The 21,749-nt window shown below is 44.0% G+C and overlaps 1 protein-coding gene across 1 annotated transcript in view; it reads left to right on the top strand.

Moving 5' to 3' along the window:
• HSD17B2 (hydroxysteroid 17-beta dehydrogenase 2) overlaps positions 1–1,391 on the top strand; it is a 62,863-nt gene extending 61,472 nt beyond the window's left edge. Inside the window, exon 5 of the mRNA XM_058674519.1 lies at positions 945–1,391. Within this exon, the coding sequence (XP_058530502.1) occupies positions 945–1,303 (359 nt within the window). The 3' untranslated portion in view covers positions 1,304–1,391. The remainder of the gene's footprint in view (positions 1–944) is intronic.
• The last annotated feature ends 20,358 nt before the right edge of the window (positions 1,392–21,749 follow it).

Here is a 21,749-nt window from a genome sequence, read left to right as displayed (position 1 = left end):
AAGCACAGCCTTTAGAAACAAGGCTGCAAGCAGGGAGCCTTAAGAAACAAGCAGTTTGAATTTTTATGCATACAATTGGATTTCACTGGCCTGCATTTCACAGCCAGGTTTCCTTGCAGTCCTGACCCCGGGAGTCACCCAAGCTAGCGATCCCTGAGCAATCATGCCCTTTGTAGGACAACAGCCTGCATGACAGAAATATTTTGGCAACTAATCTGGCAATGGCTATTAAAACTCAAAATATGCATACTATTTATATTAGTATGTAGGCATATAATAATATTTTGTGGATATATTGTACTAGGTGACTTCAAATGGTTTCTGGAAAATGGAATTAACTTTATTGTTACAAAAAAATAAATAAATCCATGCAGTTTTCTTATAACATGCATTTTCCATGAGCTTTGTAAAGATCCCTTGTATACATGATAGTCATTTTAACATCCAGAATATTTGTGGAAGCTGTATTTATGAGAAGCCCAAACTGAAACAGCACCAGTGAGCACCATGGCCCAATGGATAATTTACAGCACATCTACATATTGGAAAATCACAGGCAAGAAGCACAAACATACAAAACACAAAGGAAACTCACAAACATAACACTGAGAAAAGCTGATACCGAAAAATAAATACCCTATCAGTCCATCTGCATATTTTTGCTGCACAGGAAATCCATCCACCCTGGTCTGAGATCACTGGCTACCTAGAAGGGAATGGGGAGACCTCAGGGCTGGCACTGTTGGGCTCCTTTTCTGGTGCTAGTTACATGAGCATTTCAGATTGTGAAATATTAGTTACTTGTGTGCTGTTTTGTGTTTTGGTTTGAGGGTGAATGCCATTAGAAAGAATGCATTGCAAAAGGTGTTTGCAGTTGGATCTCTTGCTTGCCTGACTGCCTGGCTTCCCCAGCCCCTGATCCTTAGATTCCTCTCACATTGCAGAAATCATGGGCACCAGTGATGCGTGGGAGAAGCATGAGAAGAATATCATGGAGCAGCTACCTGGTGAGGTGTTGGAGGACTATGGTGAGGACTACATCCTGACAATGAAGAACTTCCTGATCAATATCCAGACCGTGGCCAGCCCCGACTTTTCCCCACTGATACTCGACGTGCAACATGCTCTGTGCGCCAAGCACCCTTCTGCCTTTTACTCACCAGGGAAAATGGTTTTCCTGTGGCTCTGTGTTGCTTCCATCTTGCCTACTAGCTTATATGATTATATTTGGAAAAAACATAGTGGCTCACCCGGGCACATGCCCAGGGCTCTGAGCCTGCCCAATGGGAATAAAGCCATGTAGGCCTCAGAGAGGGAGGTGGAGGGGAGCTGATGTTGTCTCAGAATGAAAGGGAAACCATGAGCTACCCATTAAAGTGTTTATTACTCCATATTGCCTGTGAAAGCTGTTGGTTGAATAGGACTTTTCAATGAGAAAGACACCAAGCAGTGACCCGCAACATAGAGAGCACGAACCACCACTCACACACACATTTCAGTTACTGATGGCTCAGAAATAGTGTGGATTCTTCTCCAGCTCACTGCAGTAGAACAAGTGTCACCATGAATAGAGTCACATGGATCCTTGGGTTTCCAGGGACTAATTAAACTTATTTTTACACTATACTGTATTCTTTGCAGAGTGCAATGGTATTATCTCAACAAAAACTGACGATTTTAATTTAAAAATACATCGTTACTCAAAATTACTAATGATTGAGCCTACAATGCGGGGCTTAATTTTTTTGGGGGGGAAGGCTGGGGGTAGTGGTGGTGGGAGGGTGTGTCTTGCCTCCACGTTGGTGGTTGCTGACACCAGGGAGGCTGTGACAGTTTCTTTACATGAGGCAAGGAGTCTGCTCCCTTTCACGAGTGACTCCTCTACAGTCTGCCAAGCTGCTTGAATGTGCAGTGTCCACAGAAAATCTTTTTTCAAGACTGGAGTCCATCCTTTTGAGCCCTGCAGCTCTCTACACCCTTGACTGTCATTTCATCAATTTTTACAGCAACTTCATTCAGTGTAGATTCCCCCAAAAAACTTTTCTTTGCTCATCCATAAGAAGTAACTTCTTATCCACTAAAATCTTACCACAAGCTGGCAGCAATTGCCCCATCTTCTGAATTCTAGCTCTGCTGTTTCCACCATGTCTGCTGGCACCTCCTCCCTGCAGTTCTTGAGTCCCCCAGAGTCACCCATGAGGGGTAGGGTAGGGGGACCTAAACTTTCAGACCATAGTACTCATTATGACTCCCTTGGCTTTGGGTGCGGGGTGGAGAGGTCTGGGAAAGAATTTGGAACCAGGTGCCTGGGGGAGGGTGACAGGCAAGGTGAAGGGACCACTTTACAGAGGCAGCTGAGCTGAGTAAGAATCAGCAGTCCCAACTGGAGGATAAGACTGATGCCCTTTCCACAAGCTAGGAACACACAGCAGCCTCTAGGACCCCGAATCTGAGGAAAAGAAAGGTGGCAGGAGGCAGAGAATCTCTAGTTCATCAGAAGACTCATGTTTTAAACCAGAAGAGACTAAAGTATTAAGGTGAGTTCAAACAGGCTTCATTTTTAGACCAATAAGAGGAGGGTTTCCCAAAGTTCATGGAAGCTGGATTAAAAATGTTTATTTTTGTGCTCGCTTCGGCAGCACATATACTAAAATGTTTATTTTAGCATAAAAAGTTTGAATTGTTTGCATTGCTTTTTCATAACACCTGTTTTCCACAAACTTTACAAGAAAAAACTTAAAATGTTCTTAAAATGTTCAGACACACAAACACACACACAAACGGCAGTGGGAAAAGGGGAACAGAGAGAGAGAGAGAGAGAGAGAGAGAGAGAGAGAGAGAGAAAATGCACTCATCCACTGGTTCACTCCCCGAATGGCAAAGGTGGGGCTGACGCTGCAGCCAAGAGTGGGAACTTAATCTTGCTTTCCCAGGTAGGTGTTAGGGACCCAATTTGAGCTGTCAGAGCTGCTGCTCAGAGACTGCACTTGAAGAAACTTGGGCCAGGAACCAGGGCTGGGAATCAAACTCAGGCAGGCAGTGTGATATGGGATGCAGGCATGCCAAATGCAAGACTGAAGGGCTGCTTGCTCCTCCATGAACTCTTAGAAAGCCCCTTATACACATAACTTTACAGAAAACCAAAGACAAGCATTACAGAAACCCTTCATGTCTCGACCATGTGCACGTAGTCACTGGTGTTTCTTGTTTTGTTCTAAGAAAGCAGTAAGAGCTAATGGCAAGTGAGCCAACCCATCATCCACAAGGACTACATTCTTGGAGAGAGGCATAGAGGAAAAGGAGATTCAACAACAGGCCTTCTCCCAGCCCACGGTTCTGCTCAGACAGGCAGACAGGGTACAAGATACACTTAATACAATAATACTGATGCAGTATTTCACCCTACCACTTCCCCTTACCTTTCTCTTTCTGTGTCTCTCCAAATGCTGTCAGCAGGGAAAGGGAACATCCTGACAACACGCTTACGATAACAGCAAGAAATCAGGAGAAGTATCCAGTGAAAATATGGTTGTTACATAGGAGGCCAATGAAAGGTCAACAAAGTTTTCTTATATTATTGGGATGGAATGTTAAATGTTACCAGTTTGATTATTCTGGTGAGAAAGACTGTGTTCTGGAATACCATCCTGGAGGGCTCAATTCTGAAGAACAGAAACTCCATGTAGGTAGTCCTAATAGGGGAGAGGGAGTGGTCCCTCCTGCTCAGGAAGAGTGTCCTAACTCTAGCACGTGTGCAAACACACACACACACACACACACACACGTGATCCCCTTGGGAATTCGAGAATGGTGGAATGGAAGAAAATAAAGTGCTTCCTCTTTCATATCATAAGCGTTTTCTTGCAGACCTGTGTATCCCCTAGGAATTTCTGGGATCCCAGGGGGCCATGACAACACCAGATAAGTTTTTGAGCTTTTGCATAAGACCCAGATTCTTCACTGTCTTGGCACATGGGGCTGATAATCATACACATGGTCAATAGCCACAGTTCACTTATAGACGCGATTTGTGTGCAAGCAGCAAAGGGGAGTCAATCAGTGCACAATCTTTTCTCCCAGCAGGCACCTCGCTTGGATCTGTTACCTAAGTTTCAGGATAAGGGAGCTCCTGACCTATGTATTTCTGTATCAACTGCTTCAGGAGCTTTGCCCTGAGTTCCTGGAGCTTACAGCTGGTTATGTTTCCAAACCAGGGAGAGTTCCCCATTCTCCTCTCCTAATCAATTGTCTTCCTACAAGGGAGTTCCTATACCCATGATTCCTGTTCCAACTGCTTCAGGGCCTTTGCCCTGAATTCTCAGAGCTTTCTCACAAGATTACAGTTGGTTAAAGTTTTACATTGGTAAGGTTTGCCATACAGATTTTCTGTCTTCCCACACCAGATCAGAATTCTGTTCCAGGAAATGTGTAAAAGTGAGATGGGGAACTCCTTTGAAGGATGAAGACATTCCAGACTGTTCTCAGGGTGAAGTTGCTTCTGCTTTTGCCTGTCTGGCATTCCCTCTTTGGAATTTTTTGGTGTGATTATCACTTAAGGGATCTCATATTCCTACTTTAGAAGTGGATATGTGACCCGGGCTGGCCAAGGAACCCATGTTCTATCCATGGCTCCTGTGATAGGTTCAGTGATTTCCAAATGTGTGAACCAGTAACTTCCCTTTAAACTGTTTCAATTTGGGTTTCCATCTTTTGTGTTCAGAACTAATTCTGAACACATAGTCAATTTAGGAACAGATTCACTGAAGACGGGAATGAATGCTTGGTAGAGGAAAAGGGCAATAACTCAATGTTCTGGGGAGAAAGAAAGGAGACTAAAGACAAAAACAGAAGAAGGCTAGGGTGGGCAGTGATGCCAGTCTGAAGTCCACTACTCTAAAAAAGTATGTTTTCTGTTTAAAATATATTTGCAGGCCTCACTCCAAAAATCTGAAAGCACAGTTCCTCTGGAACAAGATGCAGCTAAGTTCTTGCTGAGTCGCCTGAATGGAGGCCAAAGATCTTAGCTGATCGCATGCAATTTTCGATTACTGAAATCACCCTTGGCTAGTTTAACAGTGTAGGTACATCCTGTCTTGTGTGGTAGGTTATCCTGTCCTGGAATGCCCAAAACATGTTTACTATATTGCAAAATACAGAGATGACCAAAGTGAGAATTTCGGTCTACCATGGGACTCAGTATAATCAATGAGTAATCAATCCTAAATTATCTGCCCCTTCTGTGTTGCTCTGTGTGAGGCTGTCCTGACCACCAGGCAATTGTCTTGGTAATTTCACTGCAGATACATCTTTGTTGAGAATTAGTTTCTGTTCTTCCTATTTGGCTAATGGGCAATGACTCACCATTATGTAGAACAAAGCTTCTCCTTTTGGCCTTGCTTTTGGTTCTCTCTCTTGACAGAACTGAACTAATTCCATATGGCGAAGATCCTAAATTGAAGCATGGTGTTCTTTACTTTGGGTATGGTTTTTTCAGTAAGACTTAAAAGTTTGGTCAAGATTTTTTTTGCTGAAGAACATAAAACGCACACTTTCATCTTGAATATTCGTGGTGAGTAGCAAAATAGATCTGTAAGGTTATAAAAGGGATAGACCATTATAATGCTGGATTTGCAGGGTTAGGATGGGGTTGTGGATGCCCAACATCTACTTATCACCATCCTACTTGGGAGTCATTCCCCAGGAATGAAATCTTGATGGAAAAATAAAGCTTCTCCTCCACAAGGTCTAAACCCTGTCTATCTCTGCCAGTGTTTCAGCTTCTAGAACTTGGGCATATGAACAGACACATGACCCTCCTATGACAGGGAGTATCAACTGAGTGATGTGAGGAGGAAGATGGCAGTCTCCCACTCACAACAGCTGTGTTTCTTTTTCTTGCTACCTTGGAGACACTAGGTCTCGACAATCCAGCCTCTATGCCCAGCCCTTCAGGTGTGCTTTCATTACGTGAACTTATTCCAGTGACTTCCATTTTGATAAAAGAGAACTGTTTCTGTTACTTGCAAGCCCAGATTTCCAATTTATGGCAATATCATTATTGTCACCATCACCATCGTCAAAGGCCCACTCCTCACTGAGACCCACATCTTCATGGATCCTCAGGGTAGTTCCAAGAAGGGCCCACCACTGCAAAGTCCCTGTATGGGATAGCAATGGCAGAAACCTCCACACTGTCTCAACAGCACTCTCTTCCCTTGTTTCTCTCTGCCTCAGGATTTGCTCCACCTGCCAGGACTTAGGGGGTTGGAGCTCCCGCGAGGGACTGGATTCTCATCTCTCATTTTTGGTTTCTGCCGACAAATGTCTTCCGAACACTAAGGTCCCGAATAGCCTCCCCAGGAAATAATGCAGGAGTATAATGTAAGGCTGGGACTAAGGTTTTACCTGAACAGGCTGCGAGGGGTGAAAGGAAGAGGGTTTCGGGGAAGCACTTCTTCATTGAGGCTGCATAAATGGAGATGGAGGGGACGCCGATGGATGCTCTCCTTGCTTCAAGGTTAAAAGACTACTCCCCCTGCTCCCACTCTCTAGGATTTTGGTTTGGTTTTGTGCTTTGAACCCTGGTGGATTTTACTCTAAACACCTGACAACATTCCTGTTTGTAGGTGAGCAAGGTGGCTTGGTGTGGTATTTTGGAAGTACACGATGTTATGGATTATCTGTATTCCTAGTGAAATTCCTATGTGAAAATCTTAATTCAGTGTGATGGTAGTAGGATGTAGGACCCTTGGGAGAGGATTAGATTGAGAGTGTGTAGTCCTCAGCATGTGGTTAGTGTCTGTACAAGAGACCAGAGCGTGATCAACATGTGAGGACACATGGAGGAGACGGCATGATTTGAATGCAAACCAGGAAGTGGGACATCACCAAAGTCCATCAAGCACCTTGATGTTGAACTTTGCAGCCTTCAGACCTGTGAGAAGTAGCTGTGATGATCTAAATCCATCTATGATAATCTGTAATAGTAACCCAAGCAGACTGATACATGCAGACTTGTGTTAGAACTTTCAGCTTGCTGCTCAACAGCTGCTAACTTCTCCTTATTGTAGGGGTTTTCAATGTCTTTTTTCTACCAACAGGGGCAGTGATGATAACCTTATAATGCTACTGTGAAGGTGAACTGTGTGGATGAGGGCATTTATTTAAAAAGGGCTCAATCAATGTAACAGTGATAGTGGCTGCTTTCTCTTCCTGTGGCTGAGTGAAGACAAGGTTCCGTCGATGTGTCCTCTCCAGGTTGGGGTCAGACAAGCAGAAGGCAATGTGCCCTTGGTGTTTGCAGCCAGGATTTTAGGACTATCCTGTTCCAGATACGGGCTTTCACAGCTGATTGGCTAATGCTCCTCCTCCCACAAGCGCACACGGGAGTCTTTCATGAACAAACAATGAAGCTCAAGTCTCCCATTCCATCACTGCCCTTTTCTTTAAACCAGCAACCATTCACAGCTTCCTATGTGCCAAGAAATCTACCAAGCAACTCCTGTATATTTGTCAGTTCAATCTTTGCAACATCTTCACCTTTAGATAAGGTGACAGGATTAGAAAGTGCACTTGCTCCAAGTCACCAATGTAGACTGGAGCTTTGTATGTTGAGCTTGTTCAGTTCAAACTGTCTCCAAAGAGAGCTAGATTTCAGTCTCAGCTCTGTCACCGAGGGGCTATGAGATTTAGGGGATGTTACAGGACTTCTGTACTGTTTCACTTATCTTCATTTGAGAAGTGGACAGGGTAATCATCAGTGGCGTCTAGCATATGGAATGGTGATACTACTAAATAATCCATATAAAATACTTAGAATTTAGCTGGTAAATGGGAGGCACACACCGGGGTCCATTCAGCTTTCATCACTCCATCTGACTAATTATTGGGTGTTACAGAAATGATAGGGGAAAACTAAGAGAGTGTTAGAAAAGACGTTGTAATGGGAAGATGGCTTTGGGTGGTGATCAGCTCCATTCAAACTCACTTCTTTGAGTTGTGGTTTTCTAGACTGTTTCTTTAGAGACTGCTAGTCAAGTCCCTAACATTTTGTCTGACAGTGAAACGCAATGTTATCCTTCTTATCAAAGCCAGTGCATGCTCACATCTTCCTATAGGACTTGCTCCCTTCAGTGGAGAGTATGCGGTGTAATGCAGAACCCAGCCTGGGGAAGCAATATCATCAGACCACTCTTTTTCTGGACTCTAGGCTGGGAAGGGAGAACTCACAATGTTCACGCCATTTTTCTCCTTCCACAGTGTCAAAGTGTAATTTCCAGAAAACATTAAAATCTCATACAAGCACACATCAAAGTTTTATCTAACTCGTTAATAAGAGAACCAGTGGGATGACAAAGCTGGTCTCAGAGAGATGAGAAATGGATACATAAAACATAGTGCTTTTTTTTTAAAGGATTCAAATTTGATTGCTAAATTAGATACAAAAGTACAAAACTGGCTAAGGTTCTGCAGGGTAATATAATCACTGAGGATATATTCTCTACAGGAAAGAGACCATTTGCATCTCTACTGGAAAAAAATAATTTTCACCTTATCAGATTTCTCTTTTACAAAGCATAATATAGAAGCTGTAGGGCAAGAAAAGTCTCATTTCCTCAGAGGACAAGGTGTCACAACTTGGGGCTGGTGCCATAGCTCAACAAACTAATCCTCCACCTTTAAGTGCCAGCATTCCATATGGGTAACAGTGTATGTCCTGAAAAGCAGTGGAGGATGGTCCTAGTCTTTGGGACCTTGCACCCATGTGGGAGACCTAGAAAAAGCTCCTGGTTCCTGGCTTTGGATTAGTTTACCAATAGCCATTGCAGCCATCTGGGGAGTGAACCAATGAGTGAAAAAAAATTTTTTTTAATTAGTAATAAAATTAAACGCCACAATCAGCTGATTTTCCTTAGTCCCAGGTTTTGAGTGAGCTTTTCCTATCACTCAGAGCAGGAATTATTAAGCAGCCAGGAAACACTTCCTACCAGGTGTGGATATGGACTCTGAGCAGCAGTGTGCCCTTCACAGTCACTATCACTGATGACCACGGTATGAGAGAGAAATGGTGCCACCCAGCCCTCAACGGCAGCTTTAGAAGCTCCCAATAGCTTCTCTCATTTCTGGCTGAAGCCATTCCAAAGACTCAACCAAAGCTCCGGCTCAACCTTGAGCAAAGACCTAAGGAAACATCGTCTTACTACAGGAGGGTGGGAGCTCAAGGAGAACTCAAACTTCTCAACTTCACTGGATGTTCACTTGCTCCTCCTCAGGGATGATTTTACAGCAGGCTAAATGGCCTATGTCTTAGAAGAAGCAATTCCTTGTAGCAGAGGTGGAGAGCTGTGTGTTAGATGGGTGACAGCCTTTAAAAGGGTGGGAGGTTTATTCTCAATTAGGTGCTGCTAGTGATGTTATAGACATATATGGGCCACCCACCCACCAAACGGATCTGTTGTCATCATGGGAAATAGGAAGAACAGGTTCCAGGAAGAGAAGACATCACCTTTTATTACTTCAAGGCACTGACCAGCACTACTTCTATGCAAACTTTATTGAAGTCCATTGTAAGCTACTCTACGGCTGTCTTGGTTCTACGCATAATACCTCTCCTAAGTCGGGAAATGTCCTCAATTCTTAGGGCCTCTGCCTTCCAAGACAGGCATGGCTATCCACCACGTGAGAGAGAGTGCTTAATCAGTGTGTAAAGTTCCTGTGTTGAAATGTCCCGTCTTAGAATCATGCACTGTTTGGGTGATCAAAATCCCTCGTTTGAAAACTACTACTGCCATTTATATTCCTTCAGGGAAAAGATGGCTCCTCGGTGTTTCCAACAAGCCATGAAAAGAGTGATTCAGTGCCATCATCTCAGATCTTTCATTTCTGCCCAGGGAGACATGGTGAAAGAGGACACGACATTCTCCCTCCCAGGACGGGGATTCGTGCCAGCTGAAGAAAAGCACAAGGACAGGCAGCAGCCAGAACAAGGTGACACCTGGTGGTGAAGCTTATGTGCAGTGACAGTAGAGAAAGGTGTGCGGACCCGCATCTCTGTCTCTTGCCGCCCTGTCACTTCTGCTTCATTGTAGTAGAGACTGGAGTCCCTCCCTTATTGAGAAATGAGTGACAATCCTAGTTGGTAGGCCACAAAGCAACAGCACAGGGTGGGAACTGTGGGAGGCAGGCATGGGTCCAAAACAGGAGTCAGCCCTGCCCTTCTGGAACTCGGTGTATAGCAGTCAGCAGGGTGCACTCAGCTGTTCACGTTGTGTGTTCTCTATCTTCACATTCAGTCAGTCATGGATGGAAAGCGTGACCAGCCCTCATGGCTGCTTCTGTACACAAAGAATGTGTACAGGCTTTGTTCTCACGTTCTCAATCTCTAAAGAAGACCCTGTAGCCACTGGCTACAACACATTTACATTGTGTTGGTTATTGCAAGTAATTCAGAGATTATTTAAAACATGTGGAAGCATGTGTCTGGGTTATATGCAAACATTATGCCATTTCTTAAAGTGACTTGAGCATTGGAGGACTTTCTATCTGTGAAGAGGGGCTGGACTGGAATGCATCCCTCATGAAACTCAGGGAAGACTATACTTTCCTTAGCTTCCCAGAGGGTGGTGGGCAAGGCAGATACACTGTGCAGATACTAACCAACATAAACCTCGCATAGCTATGACCAAACGGGGAGCTAAGCGAAGAGGCATTTCCATTTCACTTCCTTGTGCTTCACATATTGTCTATCCCATAGAGCCCGACATTTTCCGATATATTGTGCTTTGTGACTCCTCTTCTGATCTGACCTATGGTGTGAACACCAGGCCAGGCCCCAGCTGTTCACTTGGCACACCTGACCTGCCTGAAGCATCAGAACTGCCTTGATCTAAATGTTACATTTTCTCCTTCATCTGTTGGTATACCAGCGTCACCTCCCACTCAGCAGTGCATTGTGAGTTCCTCCCTCATGCAAACCATGACGTAAACACCAGGGGCACATCTGAGAATGGAACAGGTACAATTTTGCCACATAGTGGCAGAGACAAACAAGCAGCAACCCAAGAAACAAATGGGTGATCACTGAGATGGAACTGAGTGCTGGAGAAGGGGGCTTCAGATTAAGAGAGGGGCCTCACCGAGGCAAACACCATTGATCCCTTTGAAAATACATCAATACAAAATGAAGCTCTTGGAAGCTGGCCCTAGGCAATGTGAGAAGCCTAACGGGTTTTCAGGAATAGCTGGCATTCAGGCTGCCTGACTCCTTTAACTCAGATGCCTGTTACTCCTAGATCCCAATCTGACATCTGTGGAGGATAAGGGTGCTGCCCAGCCCTGAGTGGAAGCAGAAGCCTCAGGATCACGGTATCTGGCCACAAGGAGGAGCTTGTGTTCTGATCTGAGCTCATGTTGAACTATCTGGGTAAGGGCAGCTCTGATTAACGCTGAGTGAAAGGCGGGAACTTGGTAGGCAGAGGCCATGGCTGATTTTACATCATATACCTCACTGAACATCAGATAGTGGACTTCACAGAAGGCTGGCTTATGCCTTTAGGCTGTCTTGTTTTGTGATTAGGCAGAAAAACAGAAGTGTAGCTCCTGTGCTCTGGCCTTCCAGGCCTTCAGGGCTCTGAATGTCACAGAGCTTCTAACTCTGGCCAAAGCCAGCCTTTCCCTATTTTCCCAGACCAAGGTTCAGGGAGCATGATGGCGTCCTTGGGTGACCCTCGAGAGACTCAGACCCAAGGATGTATTACTTGGAGATGGTGGGATAAGTTCTCCTCATTCAGGAAAGAATTCAGAGGTGAGACAGAGAAGTGGTCAGCAAGGTAACAAGGCATCTTTTAATGGGGCAGGGCATCCATTGGAATAAATGGGTCCCTTTCCAGACAGAAGTTGAGAGAAAGTCTGTCCAGTTCACATTTACATTGGGAGTTTATGGGAGTAGGGCCTAGTTCTTCTAAAATCCTATCTAAACTCCTCCCAAGGTTTTGCTACTCAAAGATATCAGACATGTAGCCCATTACCAGACCAGGCAGAAAAGCTTTTTCTCAGGTCCCCAATGTTGTCAGGTTAGTAACCCATTCAGTGCTGAACTGAGAGGACTCTCCTGGGGAACTTTCCTTGTGGGGAAGGGTGACCACCTGTGAGGTTACTGGGGTCTGGGTTGCACTTCGTAGTGTAACATACTGGCCTGCCCTGCGTCCACGGTGAACTTCCCATGATCTTACATTCTTCTCTGAAGATATGTTTATTTTCCTCAGGCCTTTTCCTTCCCAACACTACCAAACAGCAGCTAATTTCTTAAGAGCTGCAAGGCTCGGTCAAGGAGTATAGACTGAGGCTCAGGCCCCTTTAGCTACCCTAACAGGTGTGTCCTCAAGGGTGCAAACTGGACAATCTTGCTGGGCTTTGTAGTTTCCAGAAATAGTTTCCCCTTAGAATTAGTCTTGTAAGGTCAGAGAGCATCAGACTCATGGTAATAAACAAGAAGCATTTAGAGAAGAAGAGATGGTGGTGGTGATTGAGCTAGGCTCTTCCTCCCCAGGGAGTCCTCCTGCTGTAGGAGTGCAGCCATGATTTTGGAATCTGACTTGCAATTCATCATGAACCCTACAAGGAGGCAGGGCAACGTTGCGGTCTCCAAGCTTGAACTAACAACCCGGAGTGTTTTTTATTTTCTATTACCTTGCTTCCCAAAACGTCTTGCAGGAATCAGTCTGGCAAAGCACTTTTGGTAGAAGACAATGAAGTGGAGACAAGGGTGGAAGGCGGTGCGGGAGGTGGCAGGAGAGAATGTGGCAACCACACAGGTAAAGATCTCAGCAGACACACAGAGCCTGAGCACGTGGAGGGTGAAGGGGACGCAGAGCAGGAAGATGAGCAATCCTGGCTGGATAACATGGTGCCTTTTTTTTTTATTATTAATTATTTTGCATTATGTGACAGTTTCATAGGCTCTGGGAATCCCCCCACCCCTCCCCCCTGGTGGATTCCTCCACCTTGATGCAGTATTACAGTTCAAATTCAATCAAGATTCTTTCCTTGCAAACGTATACCAAGCATAGAGTCCAGCTACTTATTGTCCAGATGGGCTGAACAGTTTCTTGGGGAGACCATTTCTGGTCCGAAGTTAGAGCTGGTAGAATATCATCCCAGTCAGTTAAGAGTCGCAATATAACATCAACAGCAATTTGCAACATTATGGAATTGACATGGTTTTGAGTAACCAGTAACATGGTGCCTTTTGCAAGTTGAAGTTAGTGTAATCCAGAATCCCTTTAAATGCTAATAGTCAGGAGTGAGTTTGCTGTAAAATGCCTGATAAAAAGGAATATCAGCCACTTCACAAAAGGCGGCTCAATGGAGAGTAAATACACAAAAACAGCTCTATTTCTTTACCCATTAGGAAACTGCAGATGGGACTCACAATACAACATCACTTCCTGTCTGCCAGGATGGCTTAAATTGAGTAAGGTAGACAATTCCAGTGGGTGACAAAGACATGGAGCAAACTGAATGGCCACTTCTTGCTAACAGGAAGATGATTTGATAGAACCACTCTATTTGCTTAGGTTGTTAACAGTAAGAAACTTACAAGAATACTTTAGACAGTTTGTGGATAATGGAACAACAGATATGTTTACTTTGGCGCAAACGTTTTTTCATAACATAAATTTTTCATAAACTTTCTGAAGACCCATATATGCATGGATTTAAAAATTTTGTCATCAAAGTAAACATTTTAATTCAATTTTCCCACAAATTTCTATTTCTGGACTTTATTCTATCCTTTAACTGGATCAAGATATTCGACTAGTCTATACTAATACCACATACTTCATTTCTTGCTCTTTTGTGTGTGTGTGTTTTAGTGAATATTTAGATTTTCCAACCAATATTTGCTGCATTCTGTCAACACTAATGGCTTCTTGTATGACTCAATCCTATCTTTATTTTACCAGTTCATTCTTTAATGCTTCCTTCACGGAGGGTCTGGAAAGAGTAATAGCTCTTGGTCTTTGTGCTTGCGAAAGCAAATTTCAACTCAGAATTTTATACCGAAATAAGCTAGTCAAGAACATTCCATTTGTAAACTCCTAAAGAGTTTATTTTATCTAGATCCTCACTGGTTTTGTTGATGACTGTGGCTACAATGGAAGCATGTCTGTTGTTTTCAGATTAGGCTAAATGTTTTTAAACTTGGAAAGTATGTGGAATTTGTAGCTTCCACCCTGCACAGGCCTGATCAGAGACAGAACCATGCAGGCAGAGAAAACAGCAAGTGCATGAGCACTAGCTGGGGTGAGGGAGGGGCGTTTTGCAGAGAAGGAAGTGAAGGACAGAGGGAACTTAGATTCTAAACACAGGTGCGACACATACGGGCCAGGGCAAGGACACTGAAGTTTGTTCTCAGGGCAATCAAAACCCACAGAAATATTTTAAGCAGAGAAGTACATGATCAATTTCTAGATTTATAAAGTAATTTGGCATTTACTTCTGGCTTTCTCATTCTCTTGCTCAGCCAGCTTCTGAGCGTGCCTGATTTTACTTTCATATACATATGTCTATTTCCACAGTCTCCCAGCATTTACATTTTGAAAATGCTTTCTACAATATAAATAAAAGTTTCCAACATTTGCCTGCAGCTAGTAAGAAATCATGTCAAAGCACTGGCTTAACCCTGGGTTAGAAATTGAATGACTCACATGAAGGAAAAAAAATAGATAATTTGCATTAGATTTGACCAAGATTTTATTAAATTAAAATATATCAATTAATTACTCAAGAAGTACAATGTGAGAGAGACAGAAAGAGATGCAGCATGGATCAATACGTGAGGAGACTTAAACATGACCAGTTACAACATAGAGATCTTACGTGGAACCTATTTAAACAGACTCTAAAATATGTGACATTTACAAGATAACTGGAAAATTGTATACCAACTGGATATTTTGTCTTATGAAGCAATTGTTAATCCTATTTAGGTGTGATAACAATACAGTTAGGTAGCTAGATGGACATGAGCCTAAATGTGTAACTGGGGCCAAGGAAAATAGGAATTTTAAAGGAAAACGGAAAGAGAATGTGAACTTTCTGGGAAAATGTGAATTTTTAAAGAGAATTGTTGCTGAACACTCCAAAATAGTTGAAGGCATTGCTGTAATACCACCAAACCGGGTATGCTCATCCAATGCACAGAAAGTCAATTACTGACACTGAGGTGCTAGAGGACTTAAAGTAGTTATTTATTGCAAAGTACAGAGCAATGAGCTGGGCAGCTACTGCTTAATCCCAGGCTTTCCAAGGGGTTAAGGGTAAGGTTTCTTACAGATTGAAAGGGGCCAAGAGGTCTGTGATTAGTTCGTGTCCAAGTTCTTAAGTGGTCAGTGGTACCTGCCACCTTCCTTTGACTGGTTATAATGGCCAGGTGGCTTGAGTTGGTCTGGGCTCTAATGAAGGTGGCAGTCATTCTGCCTGGACTTGGAACTCCCCTAACACAAAGCACCCAGGACAATACTGGCCTTCAAGGTTCCTACCTATTGGAGAAGCAAATGACTTCTACAGTCTGGTGATTAGGATTTTGGTGGGAAAGCTGGATTACTCCCTCAAGTCAGCGAATTCCTTCTGACAAAGGGCTGGCAAGGGAGACAGAGAAGAGGGTAGGTCCTGCCTTTTACATTTTAGGGGTTTGGTTTAGGAAAGAGGAAACCAGCCTGAGAGCAGTGATAGCTAAAGTTGTTGCTCTTGTTCTCTTTGATGGATCCCTGGGGACGCCCTCTGCCTGGTACCAAGCGGGATACTAGGTCCCAAAACGCTGTGCTTGTAAAGTCAGTGAAAGATTTTTGGGTATTCCACACTCATCCACAATTTCTCAGAGATGGGAAAAAAGGAAGGAATCTATACTCATGTTCATAATCACTCCACTCCAAAACAGACTGGGAACTCAGTTCTTGCTGTAACGCTAGCTTGGTTGAGCTGTTTCTTCTTGTTAAGCAGCATCTTGCTTACCTCCACTGTCTGTCTCACATCTGCTTTCTTTCTTGTATGAACTTCTGATCAGGGTCCAGTGTGGTAGCCTAGTAGCTACAGTCCTCGCCTTGCAAGTGCCGGGATCTCATGTGGATGCTGGTTCATGTCCTGGCTGCTCCACTTCTTATTCAGCTACTTGCTTGTGACCTGGGAAAACAATGGAGGATGGCCCAAAGCCTTGGGACCCTTTGCACCAGTGTGGGAGACTGTGGGGAAGCTCCTGGCTTTGGATTGGGTTGGCTCTGGCCATTGCGGCCACTTGGGGAGTGAGTCACTGGATGGAAGATATTTCTGTCTCTCCTTCTCTCTGCAAATCTGTCTTTCCAAAAAAAAAGAAAAAAGAAAAAAGAAAAAGAACCTCTGATCAGCCACCAACACTAACAGTGCCAGGAGGCTTATTTTAGAGCCCTGATTTTAAACATGGACTAAAATATTTTCAAATGAAACAGTATACAGCAGATTCAATTTGAAGTAATACAGAGGGGAACAAGTGGGTGGAGGTACAAATATAATGAGAAGCTGTGAGTACATTTTGCTAGAAAACGGGCACATGCAAATTTATAAATTTCTCTTCTATTGTAAGATGAACTTAATCAATACAAACTTTCTAGATGCTTTTTTGTGATGCTTTGTTTCCAACGATTTTTCTTGATTTGTCAGTCTTCCATCTCCCACTCACCCCATTCCTTCTATGCCCCGCCCGCCCGCCCGCCCGTGCTTTTACCTGTCCATCTATTGCTCTAAAACCTGCCTCAGAGCTGCAGTCCTCACCCGGTTCTCCCAGAAGCTGAGCCTAAGATAAGGATTTCGGGGCCATCAATTCATTTTGGAGGTGCAGGAAAAACTGAAGAGGGGTGTGAGCAGGAGAAGCAGCCAACAAGCTGCCTTACCCAACGGGTCAGCCCTGAGGGCAAAATCAGCTAAAGCCCTGGGGAAAATTTATTAAGGCAGTGGTAAACACATACTTCAGGCCTGTCCCATTCCAGGGATGATGGGGTGTGTTGATGTCAGCTCTGGCATGTTGACATATTGGTTGTCCCCAGAGAGACTTCCAGAATGCTGTGCTTGGGCTGAGAACTCATGACTTTGGAAAAAGCCAGGTTTTATGATTTTGTGGGTCAGACATTTCGAGAGTGCATGGCAGGCTTAACACAAGTATGAGTACACCTTTACATGCAAAGTCTAATTTAACATTGGCAGAAAAACACCACCAACTCTTTTCTCCGGTTGACAGAGCTTCCAGGGCAAAAAAGAAAAGTGAAAATTAATTCCTGACATTTTTGAAAGGGTTCTAACACTGCTGAAATTCTCAGCTTGAAGCCCATCTCTCTCTTGGCTCCCTTTCCCTGGGTAGTTCAGTGAAGAAAAAACTTTCCTATTCTTCTTAAGAATGAGTTTGTTCTTCAATAGGGAAATGAAGAGGAAGTTGCTTCATATTCCCATTAATTTAACATAATTTAACATAAAGTATAATTTTTGGAAAAAAGAACTAATCCTGACACTTAAAGTATTGAAATCACTGAGCTCCTAATATGCATAATTCATATCCAAGAAAGCTTTCCCTAACTTTACAGTGATGACTTCCTCCTATATTTGAAACTACTGGCATCTATCTAGTGGCTTTCTTGCTCTTTGCTATGTCTTTATTTGTGAGCAATCAAGGAGACACCAGGCACTTCTTTTGCTCTATTTCCTCCAAGTATAATTGTTGGCTGTACCTCATTTCTGATTGGCAATTACTGTCAACTACTGGATGCTGTAGGCTTTCTCCAAACTCCCTACTACCCCAGCCTTAGACCCCAGGATTTTCTGAACTTCACTTTGATCACCAGTGAGACTGCTGACCCAGGGTTTCCTGTTTTATTTTTGTGGGGGCCCTCACTTGCTTTCACTTTTGCTGGAGATGACACAGCAACATCAGTCTTGTAATTCCTGGAAACCCTCCCAGAATCAACAGGACAGAGGCCATGTCCCATTGAAGCTCTCCTCCAGAAGTCAGCTGTGAACAAACCCATCTCACACAAGGATGAGCAAAGCAGGCTGGCCACAACCTCAACATCCTCGGATTATTTTCTTCCCCTAAAATTCCTCCAGCGATATCTTTACTGTAATTCGTCTCAAATTACATATTTATCCCGATTCAGTGAAATTCTGGCCCCCCCAAGCCCTCCCACTGCTTGTCATCCAATTCACAGGGCTAGTGTGTGGGAGGGTTACATTTACAGAGGATTTTACAAAGCTTCTCAAACTCGGTAGTCACAGAAATGAGAGACTATGACTTCCAGGCTGGCATTTCAGTTATGCATTGCTTCATTAGCAAACTGCTTAGAACTTATTGGCTGTGGTCTCAAGGTTCTTGGAATCTTGCTACATTTCCCTCCAGGTAACACCTTGGCCCCACTCTGTTCCCACTGTGATTCAATACCTGATCCAGGTTCAGAAGCAGCCAGGTGACAGTGGCTCTGTGCTCCACTCTCCTTCAAGCTCAGGGTTATCAGAGGATTCTGGAATCTGGGCTACAGTCTGAGCTGCGGATTCGCTCCTATGCTGTATTCTTGTTTGACTTGTGCTCATCCACTGTGGTCAAAGGCGACTCTGAGGGAACAGAGAAGTGCAGGTTCAAGGGGAGCATCCACTTCACCCACGTGTTACAGGTGATGAAATCACATCAGTGACAATCAGCAAAGAGGTGAGGGGTGGTGGAAACCTGCCAATTTCTAGAAGACTGTTGCCTTCACCACCTGAACAGTCTTGTTTGACTCTGCTGCAGTTTTGCAACAGTGTAGGGTCATCCCTGTTGCTCGTGGCAGGCAGGATTTGCTCCCAATCAGACAATGCCGATAGAAGAGCTATCAGTCAGAGATGCCATCCAGACCAAATATGCCTTTAGGTAAGCAGTGCAACTCTGCACAGTGAGTCCAGAAACTCTTACTTACAAATGTCTTGGAACTCAGTATGTACCTTCTTCTGCTCCCCCCGGGGCAAATAAAGACATTGGACCTTCAAGAAAATAAGAGAAAGGAAAACTACGTAAAGTAAAATGGGTTTGTTCTGAAAAGTGGTATTTTTCCTGCACAAATGACTTCTTTGTCTAAAAAATCCAACAGGTCATGAATATGGGTAAATGGCATTTGTAATTTAAAATTAAAATAAAAGAACTATCATGTAGTGAGCAGCTTAGGGTCTTATAGGGAGTGAAAGAACCACAAAACAATTTTAATGAATAAGTTGCTTCTGTAGGATGTTCCTGCAGGGAGTGGGCAGGTCACACCGTAGACTCTAAGAGGCTGATAAAACCCTTCTAACTTTCATGATAAATCTCTGCTGGCTCAGTGTAGGGAAGCGGAAGTGTTCTGACAGGCAAGGGGAAATAATATAGTTACAAAGCACATGCCAAAAAAAAAAAAAAAATTCACTCTGAGGAAACAGGTTAGATGGTTAAATTTCAGAAGCTTGGACAGAGGATAGACACTCAGACCTCTGACATGGAACTGCAGTGGCCCTGAGAGTGGAGGGCACACAGCCGGGAGGGGACACTAGATACTCGGTGCTGTGGATGATGGACGGCTGATTCAGTGGTGGTGGGAGAGGAGCAAACTGGGGTACCTTGCAATTAGCCTCTGCCAGATTGAGGTGTTTCTATGGTGACAAAGTAACAGACCTCCTCCTGTGGTTTAGCATCAGCCTCGGGGTGCTCACTGGCAGATCCTGTAAAAAGCCAGTATGAAGAGAAACAGGGTATGCTAAGTCCCAGGCCAGCAGCTAAAGATGCAACTGGAGAGGGACCCAGACTGCAAAGGGCAACATCTCATGAGGCAGTCTACCCCTTGGGTCCCTCGGCATCCACTGAACACAGCTAAGTATAATTCAAGTCCCTGAGACAATAATCAATTCTTTATTTCTACTTCACAAACTGCATATATCACTTCTACCAAAGATATTTTTACCCTTTCTTTCAAATAAACACCCAAGGCTCCAGCAGAGCCCAAGGACTTGGGTCATCATTGTTTTCCCAAGTGCATTATTAGCAGGGAGCTGGATCAGAATTGGAACAGCTAGCACTGAAACTGGCACTGGGGTGTTGGTGTTGCAGGGAGCTTTACCAGCTACATCACATCACTGGTCCCCGAACATTCTTATTTGAAGACTAAGTATCTATACTATTGTTATAATACAGGGGAAAACAGTGGGAGGGCGGGTGGAGGGAAAGGTGGGAGAAGGTGGAAAGGGAAACCCCTGGGCCTACCGAACTGCATCCTGAGAAAAAAAGATAACAAGGGGCAAAGGCCAAGGTCATGGTCATGGTGCATGGTCATGAGCTTCCATTTGCATTGCTGACATCCCATACTGGAGTGTCAGTTTGTGCTTGGAAGGCAGCAGGGGATGGCCCAAGCAGACCCAGATGGGAGTGCTGGGCTCCTGATTTCAGCTTGGCACACCTCTTTCCATTGTGGTTGCTTGGAGATCAAACCAGCAAATGGAAAAAAATATCACTTGCCCTTTTTGTCACTGCCTTGCAAATGAGTAAAATAATTTTAAAAAGGAAAATAAAAAACTAGATGGTAAAGTCACCTCAACAAACATGAAGTAAAAAGTGGAAGTGGGAAATCAGGACCTACAACCCGCCCAAGAAAGAAACGAAGCATGCACTGTTCTTGCAGCTGTTCCTGTAACTGGCCAGTCACAAGGCATTACCCAACACACCTAAGTCTCCCCCTGCACGCTCCACATGTCCACTTCCCTCAGCTAGGACCTCAGGTCCTTAAGGTTTGAATCTGCTAGGGCATCCTAAAATTTCACTGCCTGAAGGGTTATTTCTAAACCATGCCCATCCTTTAGGTTAGTTTTTCATCAATATCTCATTACTGGACATGGAAGTACTACCCTGGAGAATCCTGAGTTCCAGTCACTGTTCTTTGCTCACTGCATTTGTACAGCCCAGAGAAAAAGCTCCCTTGTCTACAGACTTAGAAGTAAAAGAACAGTTTCAAATTCTGTCTTAATAGGACCATGGTCAAATCCCTGGGAGGAAGAGAAGCACCCTTTCCTTGGGATCCCATCAATGCAGGTAGGAAGCAAATCACTGCATTGCATTCTCTGTTGGGTCTAACAGTAAGATGAGCAGATGAGCTACTCTGTCCGCTTCTGCCTGATTCCAGACCATGCATTCTAACCAAGAACACCAGCTCCATGGAGCAGTTACTTGGAGTTATGCCGGGCAGGACATCACGAGGGCACATACAGCTTTAATCAGGTCAAAGATACGTGGTGTTGGAAGGCATGGCAGAGAGCTTCCAGTTACTATTCCAGGAAAGGAAGGGTTGCATGCAAGGTACATGGCTGTCACTCTCAGAATGAGAAAGTCAGATTAACTTCAAATGTCTAACTTTTTCTCAACTTGTCAGAGGGCTAAAATTAAAATCAGAAGTCTGCAGAGATTGAAGTAAAAGAGACACACACATGTCATTTGCTGGGGCCAAAGTCAGGCATGTCAGTGATTGCCATACATATTAATACATACATACATATTAATGCAGGCTTCATGACAGGATAGTCTGCTCAGAGGTAAATTCTACTGGGCTTATCTTAAGAAATTAACAATTGTTTTGACGCATAAAAGGTAAGCTCTTATGGATCAATCTCATGGACCATAATATTGGTTGATGGCTGGCTTTATAAAGTGACTGGCCTTCAGTTACATAACTGAATTAGAC

Source organism: Ochotona princeps, chromosome 16 (genome assembly GCF_030435755.1).
Source record: "Ochotona princeps isolate mOchPri1 chromosome 16, mOchPri1.hap1, whole genome shotgun sequence".
Taxonomy (NCBI): domain Eukaryota; kingdom Metazoa; phylum Chordata; class Mammalia; order Lagomorpha; family Ochotonidae; genus Ochotona; species Ochotona princeps.
The sequence above is the reverse complement of the archived record's forward strand: the minus strand, read 5'-3'. Positions and strand labels throughout refer to the sequence as shown.